General features: G+C 42.9%; 1 protein-coding gene across 1 annotated transcript; it reads left to right on the forward strand.

The window, feature by feature from the left end:
* Window positions 1–8,884: 8,884 nt before the first annotated feature.
* Window positions 8,885–9,691, forward strand: prss56 (serine protease 56; the record flags this gene model as incomplete). The annotated part of the gene is made up of 1 exon (XM_084056947.1): window positions 8,885–9,691. One exon carries the CDS (start codon window positions 8,885–8,887, stop codon window positions 9,689–9,691), a length of 807 nt encoding a protein of 268 aa, XP_083913073.1.
* Window positions 9,692–12,859: the final 3,168 nt, after the last annotated feature.

The raw sequence follows: 12,859 nt of genomic DNA on the forward strand, positions 1-12,859 counted from the left end.
TTGTGTTGGGAATGTTGGGAATGTTCTAATTCTTATGTTCTAACTGTCCTATCCATCCTGTCTGTATAAGTGTCCGATCCGTCCTGTCTGTATAAGTGTCCTATCCGTCTGTATAAGTGTCCTATCCGTCTTGTCTGTATAAGTGTCCTATCCGTCCTGTCTATGTAAGTGTCCTATCCGTCCTGTCTGTGTAAGTGTCATATCCCTCCTGTCTATGTAAGTGTCCTATCCGTCCTGTCTGTATAAGTGTCCTATCCGTCCTGTCTGTATAAGTGTCCTATCCGTCCTGTCTGTATAAGTGTCCTATCCGTCCTGTCTGTGTACTCTAAGTGTCCTATCCGTCTGTGTAAGTGTCATATCCCTCCTGTCTATATAAGTGTCCTATCTGTCCTATCTGCCAATTATGTATCAGCCATGCAGCCATTTCGTGATGGTTCCTGTCTTACCTCACTTTGACAGTGGCAGAGACACTGTCAAAGTGATGCCATGTATTTATACAGTATTTCACCGTATTGTCACGTGTCACGTGAGGCTTGACCAATCGGTGTGTCATATTTAGAAAGTGAAAACAATACTCTCCTGCGGAGAGTAATAATAAACTTTATTTATATAGCACCTTTCATGACATAAATGCAGCGCAAAGTTCTTTACAGAACAAAACAAAAACAAACAAAAATAAAAATGTATAAAATACACAATAAAACAGTGGCAAAAAACACTGGCATAAAATTAATGGTTAAAATAATACATAACAGGCAGTGAGGCAGTGAGCAAAACAGTAAAGACATGAATAACAACACAGAGATTTAGAAGAAAAAAAATCAACTAAAAGCAAGAGTGAAGAAATATGTCATATGTGCTTTAAAACTGTCCACAGAGGGTGCCTGTCTTATGTGTAATGGGAGTTTGGAGCCTGCACTAGAAGACCTGAGGGGGCGGTTTGGAACGTATTTAGGGAGGTCATAGAGGTAGGAAGGTGCCAGACCATTGAGAGCTTTATAAACAAGTAAAATCATTTTAAAATCAATCCTAAAAACAACCGGGAGCGAATGACCAATAGACTCTGGACGGCTGACCTTAGGGTCCTGCTGGGCACATGATATTGTTGTAGCAGGTCATTGATTGATTGATTGGTTGAATATTTTATTAGGCAAAAATGTAAAAGAGCACAGTTGCATTTAAAATACTTTGTCTGAAAGGTCTGTTCAAAAAAGTCCTCGCGGTCTTGTTTCCAATGAGGTCCTTGGTATTCAATTCATAGTCATATATAGTGGCACCACAGTTCAAATATCAATACGAAAATACAGAAAAAGATAGCACTATGTACAAACAAAAAATAAAAGAAGCAGGGAAAAAAATTAACAATAAAGCTATATGCACAAAAAAGGGGGGGGGGGTCGTCTGTCTAACAGGAAAAATAGTATACCTCCTTTTTTGGCCTCTCTTCCTAATACAAATAGCGAAATCAACAGGAAGCTTGTTTACGTTCGTTTACATGCTAAAAGAGTGCACACAAGTATTTAGTAAAATTTAGTAAAATTTTCTCCAGGGGTACCCTCCTCTAAAAATCGAACTGTCCCTAAGTAGCCTTGGGAACCGTTGGTTCGCGAGCCATATGTGGCCCATAGGGCTGGATGTTCAAGGCGGCTTGATGCACAAGTACATCCCCAGCCATGATGTACAAGAATACAAGAACGCTCGCCCTAAAACACGTTCGCCCGGGTCAAATCCGGCGACCTCGGAACTGTCGCCTCCAGGTATTCCTAAACGTAACCTCAGTAAAACTATGCCTAAACCTAGCAGAACCTGGTAGATCGCGATCGCGATCTACCTAATGATTACACATGACTCCAAAGATGTTGCGCACCGATTTGTGTGACTCCTGGACAAAATCTGTTGGATTAGAAGCAAAAAGTGTGTTTCGAAGAAAAGGCAAAATGGAAAATGTCAGGCGCAATGGTAAGAGCTGATATGAGGAGTTGCGTCATGATCCTAGGAATCCAGGTGGGGGAGGGTGGGGGGGCTGGACGAGATAATGATGTGTATTCAAGCAACGTAATTTGGCTTTTACCCCTGGCTGACAGACTTATCTCTATACCACCGGACTCACTCCCTCTGACCACTCTGGTGCGTTGTCCAAATAAACCGTTCATTAAATCAAAAACAAGGAGGGTCGCAAAAAAAGTCCATGTTTTGCTTTATTTTTTCCATTATGCCTCAAGAAAGATGACAGATGTTTGTTTTTTAGCTCCCCAGCCGTCATCAGTATTCAATCAAACGGTGTTTGCTCCACGTTTAAAGACAGAATGTAACAAGACAAGGCGATCAATCACCGTGATGACGGGACAGCCCCCAAGCTGACAGGACCGGTTCAGACTTCAGAGGGAGGTCCGTACTGTATACATACCTGTACGTTACCAAACATTGTTACGTGTCAAAGTGACCATGTTACATGTGTGAAACTGTTAATCAATCTTACCAGATCTACAAGCTCACAACGCATCGCATCGATGCGTTGTGAGCTTGTAGATCTGGTATTTTTTGCTTTTAAAAATAAATCGGCTTAAGTGGTCACGTTTTTGCCACCCTCTAGGGTTTTCTTTAAGTCAATCTCGGAACCCAGAGTCAACTGCAAAGGAGAAACAGCGACCTCTGCTGCTCTACTGTTCGTTCCTCCTCACGCAGTGCAGAATCTGTTCTTGAGAGATTATCTTTAAGTGAAATTATTACTCTGCTGTACATCATGTCACGTGACAAACGGTCAATAACCATACATTTTACAACTAGTGCTGCCTAAGTCTGAGTTCAAGAGTTCAATGTCACTCATAGATAGACACAAAGACAGTACAAGTGAATGCACTGTGAAAAATCACACCCTGTGTGAAGGTAGCGGCGCCTTTGATACATTTTGTCATCGATATGTGTTTATAATGTGTTTATAGCCATGTGTCACGTGAAGCTTGACCAATCACTTTGTTGACGGGTCTGACCAATCAGAACGCTGACGGGTCTGACCAATCAGAACGTTGACGGGTCTGACCAATCAGAACGTTGACGGGTCTGACCAATCAGAACGTTGACGGGTCTGACCAATCAGAACGTTGACGGGTCTGACCAATCAGAACGTTGAAGGAGAACACGGACAAAGTCAGGTATAGAGCAGGATCCGCTCGCGCCGCTAAAAACCTAGCTTGGGGGGTGCTCCATAACACACAAATAAAGGATAGCAAACAACAAGAATAACGCTAAAAATGACTAATAAAGGTTAAAGATTAAAAACAAGTTAAAATCTAAAGCAGTATAGGCAATAACACACACACCAAGGCAATAACACACCGCTAGATACTGCTATTAAGTCACTTCTGCTCATTTAGTAGTTATTATAGCCTGGGGGAAGATGTTGTTGGTGGTTCCTCAGTCTGCTCGTGCCTCCCTTTAGTCTGGCCGCGAGCCAGACTGTTCCCTCCCACAATTTTCAAATGCTTCCGTCATACCTCTGGAGCACGGATAAAACGGATGTGACGCCGGATATGACGCCTCCTCCCCACTTCCGTTTCGTCTTTACAGTCGCGCAAATTTGTCCTAATATACCGGTAAATCTAAATAATTGAAGCCTATGTAGCTTGCTGCTTAACAGAAATAGATTTTTTATTTTTTTTTGTGAACAGATGTCAGCTTCCTTTCTCGGCTTTCGGGATGTGTAGTTCCAGACTCTATGTAGCATTGTGGAGATTGTGGAATAGTTGTCTGCATGGCCACGTAAAACTACTTGTGCCTGATCCGAGAAGCCTGTACCCTTCCCTCGATAACAATAGGGTTTTTTTTATTTTTGGGAGAAAAGCTGATCCGACCGAATTCACACCCTCAAGTTTGAAGTGGATCGGTCGAATGGTTCTCAGGATTCGCGAAGGACAGATGCACGCAGACATTCCCTCGCATAATAGACAGGGCAACACCTTGAACAATTTGATAATTGTCACTAACAAACTTTTCCTATAGTAATTTTTTATGTAAAATCTATTTCTGCGTCATATATTTTTGTTTTGTGCACATTTCATGACAATATGTACATATTTGAATACGTTAGCTGTAGAGATCATCCAACTTTTGTTTTTGTGGTACAACTTTTGTTTTTTGTGGTAAGTTAATGAATATTTTATCACATGTGTAAGCATACTTGTAGCCATTGAGCATATTTATGGTAGTACATTAGCTTCAATTATAACGAGTCAAAGCAAACCCTAACCCCAACCCAAGTTTCAGTGTTATTCCAGGTTCTTCTTTTGATAAATATTATTGTTCCTGTACAACTGATCATCACAGAGGCAGTAAATATCTATTTCCGTCTTTACCAAATCGAAATGTATGCAAATGCATTGTCTATAAACATTTTGTAAAGAAACAATCGCACTCCGAAAACTCCTTTCACTTCATCTAATTGTTCTTGCACCATGCCACAGCACGTTGCAGGTCATGTTGCAGGTGACCTGCAAAACGATCTGCTACAGACAGAAGACCTATGTAGGCATAATTCATCTACGGATTTGTTTTATGTGGCAAATACTAACAGGTCGAAAGTTGCATTGCACTGATTGTAATGGACACTTTATTTGTTTATTTGGCCAGGATACGGTGAGGACAATGTAACTTGTTGCATTGTTGTTTTTCTGCACAGTGCAGGATAGTTGTATATAGGTATATACTATTGTATATTGTTGTTCTGTATTGACGGTGCTTCTTATTGTTTTTCTTGCCTTTGTATTGCTGTATACGACAGTAGGCTACTTTACTTACTCTGCACCTGTAACTCTTAACTGCTGTGCTGCCTCTAGGCGACTGAAGTTCCCCCATGGGATCAATAAAGGTATCTATCTATCTATCTTATCTATCTAAGTTGAAAATTAAGATCAATAGGTTCAAAAGTCCATAGGTTCTGGATTTGTAGTGCGCCCCCCATTCAGTTATTACACTGGCCTGGGGCGCAGTCCGAAGAGAGAGAAAAGAGAGAGACAAGGGAAAAACAAAGGACAAGACAAAGAATGACATGGAATGAGCACAGAAGTAGCATTAGACGGGCAGATAATGCATCACACCACTTCTGGGGGGCATGGCTGAGGACTGGAAATGTACTGGAATTGTAAAAAGTGTTGCCCAACCATAATGGTGTACGAGGAATGTAATTTGACCCCTTTTCTGTCAACATTATTCAAGTGACATTGTAACCTCCAGAATGCTCTGTTGCTGCACAAGAGAGTATACAAGTTTAAGTTACTGCATCATTATATTTTAAGGAACAATGAAAATGATCCCCAAAGTCCTTTAGGCCTATAACAAATTATAGCTGTGGCTTGTAGGTTATACTGAACCTTTGTTTGTGTTTGTGTCAGAATGGGGGGATGGGGCGGGGGGGGGGGTTGAGTTAAGTGACCTTGAAACGGACTGGTCTGAGTATTTCAGAAACTGATGATCTGGGATTTTCATGCACGACCATTTCTAGGTTTTACAGAGAATGGTGCGAAAAATAAGAAATATCCATTGAGCAGCAGTTCTGTGGGCGAAAATGCCTTGTTGGTGCCAGAGGTCAGAAGAGAATATATATGGCCAGACTGGTTGGAGCTGATAGAAAGGCAACAGTAAACTCCAATAACCACTCATTACAACCAAGGTATGCAGAAGAGCATCTCTGAAAGCACAACAGGTACCACTCCTGTCAGCTATAAGAACAGGAAACTGAGGCTACAATTCGCAGAGGCACAAAAGAAGATTGGAAGAATCCTGCCTGGTCTAGATGATCTCTCTCTCTCTCTCTCTCTCTCTCTCTCTCTCTCTCTCTCTCTCTCTCTCTCTCTCTCTCTCTCTCTCTCTCTCTCTCTCTCTCTCACAATAATGGTCTACTAAACTGGAAGACTCATTAAGCACTGAGCTTGTTTAAGATGAGCCCCATGCACACAAATCATGATGACATGTAAGAGACAGACAGATATAATCACTACTATACAGAACGTCATACAATCAGCTTACAGGTTACTGGTATGAAGAGTGAAAAATATGTACAAGAGAAGAAAAAAAAGGGGAGGGGGGGGGGCATCAAAATCGCATTTGATTTCAGGAGGGGGGGGGGTGGTTTACGAGGCTAGGTTGCAATTAGATTAGAGTTGTTGTGATCTCTCGGTAGATCAGAATCAGGTTTATTGTCACATCACAGGTTTACAAGGTAGATGTTTTTATGTAAAACTACTGTAGGTTAATGATGGCTCGTTAAGTGCCTGTATGTGCATTTTTCACTTCAGAGACAATCAGCTGAAATGAACGGCAGCTGTAAACGTTTCTGTCTACGGTACCATGTTTTTGTTGCACTTACAATGCCTGAACTTATGCTGCAAAATAAATATGCCCAAGAGGGACAAAGAAAGTTGAAAGTTGTATCTATTTCATAGTGTGTGTGTGTGTGTGTGTGTGTGTGTGTGTGTGTGTGTGTGTGTGTGTGTGTGTGTGTGTGTGTGTGTGTGTGTGTGTGTGTGTGTGTGTGTGTGTGTGTGTCCAACTTAACGTTTTCTGTTATATCTGAGTACTTCCCAATATAGCCCCTCATGAAACTGACGTCTACTTCTACCCAAAACCAAATCGACAATTTGATTTTCCACCCTGAATATTATTATTGTATTTAGGCAATAATGCAGCTGAAATTAAAAGTTCAGAGGCATTATATAGCCTTGTTAGTCTAGGTATTTGTTTTAATTTCTTGAATTAATGACTTTAGTTTGCAAACATTTACCTGAAGCAAAAACTGTATACTCCAATTCATTTTACTTATTGTGAGTCATATCGTTATCAATGTTTTCAACAACGTTATTGAATATTGCATGCTTTATCGTGCAGCCAAAACATACACACACACACACACACACACACACACACACACACACACACACACACACACACACACACACACACACACACACACACACACACACACACACACACACACACACACACACACACACACACACACACACACACACACACACACACACACAGTCGTCATAGACTGGCCTGGACTCCATATATGGCCTGGTACATAGATATATATAAACACTAGATGACTCACCCGCGCTGCTGGCCAATGGAGTATGACGTTGCCACATGGCGGCCATCTTGCGACAGTCAGCTCGCTCATTCGTAACATTACTAGAAGTTCGGGCCGCTACGCGGCCCGAACGTCTAGCGTGACGCGTCGTTCACTTTGCAGTGCCACCTTACAGGCACCTCACAGTGTGAGAGAGAGTTTTGTGCTCTCCTAAATCCACGGCAGGCTTTGAAAGTACCCACTTCAGAAAGAGGTGACGTGCATCACCTCTCCAATGACCAAAACCCACTTTGTGATTACTCAGACCTGGTATGGCAGACCTGTGGGGAGAGTGCAGTGGTGTACAATGTGAAAAGATAGTTGAAATCGCAGAAGATGAAGTTAGCAGTTTATTTGTGTAAAGGGTCGTCGGCATGGGTTGTGTTGAGGATGGAAGCCGTCGAACTGGTGCATCCTACCTATAAATAGGTAGGGTGCACCAGTTCGTGAGATTACGTCACACTGGCGTGTCTCATCGTGATGTCACGACCGTGATGTCATATGACGTCACACTGGCTACATACAACGTTACAGACAACCGACATGGCGCAGGATTCAAATTGTATATATATAGATGTCTATAGTACATGTACTATTGAAATAACCATAGCGTGCTCAATTTTCATCCGATTTTCAAACGTTTGGTGTGTTGTAAACACCAAAGATGTAGTTATGATACTACATACTTAACAGGAACGTAATGGAATGGAATAAAAGCTGCTGAATCACTTCAGCACTGTGCACACTTCATATTTGCTACGATAGAGTAGAATAGAATTTAAAGTAACTGAATAGAACATAACTCAATAGAAGCTTCTACATGTCTTTTCCATAATACTCCCATGATCTCTTAGGTAGAATTTATTGTGATTATTTGTGCAACCTAGGGGGAATTGGGGCAGTTGACATGGCTTACATCATAGTCCTCAATTCCAAAGGGGTGGATGGATCGGACAACTTGGTCGGACTATTGGTTCTGCATCCTCTTCATGGCGGTCCATAGTGGGGCAGAGTTAAGTGCCACTATCCAACTCGAAGGACCAAATTGCTAGGTGAGAGCTAATGGTGACTGTAGGTGGAGGATATTTGGCACTAGCCCCCGATTGTCGGTCAGAACAAATACACAGGACCAGTGTAAAGGCTGGTGGTGCTGCCAGCCATCCCAGAGGGAACAGAGGACAGTGTTGCAGTCTCAGCGGATCCCACTTAGTGGCCTTTTTAGGAAGCAAATGTACTTCATACATTTGGGGATGGCTGTAAGTAAGGCCATGATTCCACAGGTGTTGTCAATGATGATTTCCCAGGTGTTTTAATTTGAGTTAATATGTGAGGGCCTTACTGGACAGATTGTCATTGAAGCCCGCCCACGACGATCATAATTTGGAGATATGACATCATGCTGATGATAGCTGATTTATCATGACATCAGGAAGATGTCACGAGCACCAGCCAAGCATTATATAAATGGTTGATTCATTCCATGAATTCAGATGCAATCGGCATTACCCCAATTATCCCGCTATCTATAAGGCTTCAAACGTCAAGACCATCAACCAGCTCCCACCAGGAAATCCAGCAGCCGAACGAACTTGGATATTTGGCCTTCCAACTCAAATACCTCTGCATTGTACAGGGCTCTTTAGACCCATATCCTTCATAATCACCAGGGTTGACATCTTAACCTCTTATCGGACACCACTGCTGCGGGTTCCAGTATAAAGGACGCTGCAGTCAGCCTGCTAGAGTCAAGTTGAAAGGATGGCCGCCTACATGTGGATTCTCTACTGCCTTGCCTTTGTTGGCGCTGCGTCCATACGCAGCGCCAACAAAGGCGAGCCTGCCATCCCTCCAGTAATCACTCGACACTCCCTTATTGTCAACGGTGCGGAGGCTGTACCTCACTCCTGGCCCTGGCAGGTCTCTTTGCAGCTTTCCGACGGCTTCCACTACTGTGGCGGATCCCTGATCAACGAGAACTGGGTTGTGACCGCTGCCCACTGCCCTATCAGCACTGATACACGTGTGATCCTGGGCGAGCACAACCGCTCTTCAAACGCAGAGGACATCCAGACCATGAGGGTTGGAAAGGCTTTCAAGCACCCCCTCCACGGATCCCCAATATACAGCAATGACATCCAGCTGCTCAAGTTGGCCAACCCTGCCAAGTTGGGCATGCGTGTTTCCCCAGTGTGTGTGGCTGAGACTAGTGACAACTTCCCCGGTGCAATGGTGTGTGTGACCTCTGGATGGGGCCGGACCGACCCCTCTGATTCTACCACCCCTGCCCTGCTCCAGCAGGCTGCTCTCCCCCTCCTCACCAATGAGCAGTGCAAGAAATACTGGGGCAACCTGATCAGTGACCAGATGATCTGCGCTGGAGCCTCTGGAGCCTCGTCCTGCAAGGGTGACTCTGGTGGGCCCCTGGTCTGTGAGAAGGATGGAGCCTGGACCCTGGTCGGTGTAGTCTCCTGGGGCAGTAGTTCCTGCAGTGTCAACGTCCCGTATGTGTACGCCCGCGTCACCGAGCTGCGTTCCTGGATGGACCAGACCATTGCTGCTAACTAAACCTGTGCAGTGTTGTCACTCTAGTTCAGTGGTTCTCAACCTGTGGGTTGGGACCCCCAGGGCGGTCCCCACATGATTTTGGGGAGGTCCCCAGATGACAGTGAAGTGACAATTGAAGGACTTTTAAGACCTTTTTACTGCCTCAATAAAAAAAAGAAAAAGAAATAAAAGAGAAAAAAATACCATTACTGCATCAAAAGTGATCAACAAACTATACAATAAAAACAGGTTAAACATTGGCCAAATTGTCAAATAATATAAGAGGCAAAACATTTGACAATAGCCGATCTACGGTCTTTTGGACAATATTTGTGCAGTTTATTTCCCCTCTGCTAGTCAAAATCAAAAACCCTAGAAAAATCAATAAACAAAAAATGTGGCCGCCTCGTCCGGTAGGAGAGTAGCGTCAGATCTCAGTTGATTGATCAGACAAAACGAATAACACACAACTTCAGTTGTAATACTAGAAAAAGGTCTCCGCCAGGTAGGTTATTGTGGCCTCCACTCGGCACATGATTCGCTCGGGTCCTCAACGGTACGCACTTCGGGTTCGAAGTCGATTGATCGGGCGTTTCTTGAGATACGCTGGTGACACACACACACGCACGCAGAGATTTCGCACATCTATTGTAGGATGTCATTATAGACACATTTTATAAACTTTTCTAAAATAGCTTATATCTATAAGCTCATAACGTATTGCATCTGCGACGTGATCCAGATGCCCTGAGGTGACTAAAGCTCCAACACATTTGCATGGCCCAAGGCATGATACACGCCATTGTACCATGTACCACTAAGAGACAAATGAAAACAATTGTCTCTTCAGGCTATTGAACCCTATAGGTTGAGGACACAAGCTACTTGACACCAATAAGGAGGATAGCCTACATTTCCCAAAGATAATTTGGTTAGAATAGAATAGGCTATCACTTTATTATTCCCCAGGGCAGAAAATCAAGCTCTTGCAGCAGCAATGAAAAAGGTAAAAAGAAAAGTGCTTAACAATAAACTAAATACAGCAATAAACCATACAATAGCTGCGGTAATAAATTATACACACTAGCATACTGTCAGGGACCAGAGTTGGTCGGCAAGAGAGACACCAGGACACGCCTGTAGTTTCTTTAAAATGTATTCTTTTGTCTTTTATTTTCCCAATAAAAACATGACAGTAATTCTAGGCCCAAAACAAACGTGGTCAAACAGAACTGAACTTCACATCAAGACTGACCTAACCAAAATGAGACATAAGGGGAACATATAAAGTGGGTGATCAAGCCACTCTTAACACAAAGCGGAAGACAAAGAAATATTGTAAGTCGCTTTGGATAAAAGCGTCTGCTAAATGACTGTAATGTAATGTAATGTAAAATGAATAACATTTAAACAGACTACAAATAACTACAACATAATTCGCTACAGCACTAACTCATTAAAAAAATAAATTGCATACAACTGAAATATCAAAATACATTTCTTCACAATTGTAATAATAAATTCAAACTCATAATAAACCCCTGCCCCTCCCCATATGCACAGGGGACATTGTGCAGTCCAATTACTCAATCAGTTCCTCATAAGCACCTCTGAAGCAGCTGGTCCTTTCTTTGGCCAGCCTTCTAACTCCAGCACTCATCCAAACTGATAAACTCAACAAAAAAATAATAAACTTAAATACAAATTAAATAACTAAAATACAGATAAAACAACTTGGCCATGACAAAATATAACTTAATGGATGTACACTCCAGTCAATAACTTTATCACCAAACTTGCAATAAACAGTGTGTCAATTAACCAGTTGCTGAAAATAAATATATAAACTAAATTAATAAACCAAAAAAGACAATCACGTCAATCATGTTTTACCAACTTTGTCTAGCTGCTGGTGTGGCCATCACATGTGCCATCACACATACGCAAACACACACTCGCTCACAAGCACATCCATACTACCCCCCCTCCCCCCCCCCCCACACACACACACACACACACACACAATAACAATGCAACAATAAACTGTACTCGCTTGCTTGCTCACTCACTCGCTTGCAAACACGCATCCAGTACAGTGTGTACGGTGCATGTATCTGTAAAGACATCTCAGCATGAGGCAGGTGATGAGAATACAAACACTGCAAACAAAGCATGAGCGTGAATAGAAGCAACACTGCCATGTGGACCGGTCCATGTGATTGTGTCCAATCAGATGGACAACACCATGCCCATCGCATGTCACCTGCCCACAAACACACAGACACATGCACGCATGTACACACAGACACATGTACCTGCTCGCAAGCGTCGTAATGATTTGCATGTGCAATTCCATAGAATAGAGAAGTACTTAGTTATTGTAAATTCTTGACGTGTGAGGTGTTTCATAACACGTTGAGGGGTAAACATGAGAGGAAATTAATCTCTGGTTAATGCAGTCTCTACTCTTTATACCTGCATCGGTCCTGTGTTCACTGTAGTGCTGCTACGGCACCTGAATTTCTCCTATGGGATCAATAAGAGTCTAGACGAGATGAGGAAAAGCCGAAAGACCTACTAGGCTGGATCAAAACATTGAACAGTTGAAAAGAATACAAATCTGCACACCACTATTATGCTCCGATATGCAAATATTTAATGGTAACGTTTCGAGCCACCAGGCTCTTCCTCAGACCTTCACAAGAGCCTATCCATCTATTCAGGTGTCATAATTTAGGCCAAGCGTATCAGTCGGTCTGTGAAACAGGTATGGATCAAAGTGACCAGTGACCTCTCTGGTGCAGGAGAAAAGGAGAAGCAGGACACGGGAGATCCGAGAGATTACGGATGAAAGGCAAAGAGACAAAGAGTTGGATGGATAACCAGTGTGCATCTATCTAGGAAAAGGTGTTCCCCTCCTGACGACCCTGCATGACAGTTCATGCCGTCCATTCATTGTGAACGCAGCACTTTAGAATATCTTGTGTTTCACCCATCTAATCCTGTTGTTCGTTGTCATGTGATACTCACTAACTTTGACACAAACGTACATGAACAATGTACACATTCACACAGTTGTATCTCTCTATCCGTACCTGCATCTGTTCCGTGTTTCACGCTTACTGCAGTGGTGCTGGTGGTACGCCCCCCGAATTTTCCCACGGGGATCAAGAAAGTCTATCTAGCTTT

Source organism: Gymnoscopelus microlampas (assembly GCF_963454915.1).
Source record: "Gymnoscopelus microlampas genome assembly, chromosome: 5".
Taxonomy (NCBI): Eukaryota; Metazoa; Chordata; class Actinopteri; order Myctophiformes; family Myctophidae; genus Gymnoscopelus; species Gymnoscopelus microlampas.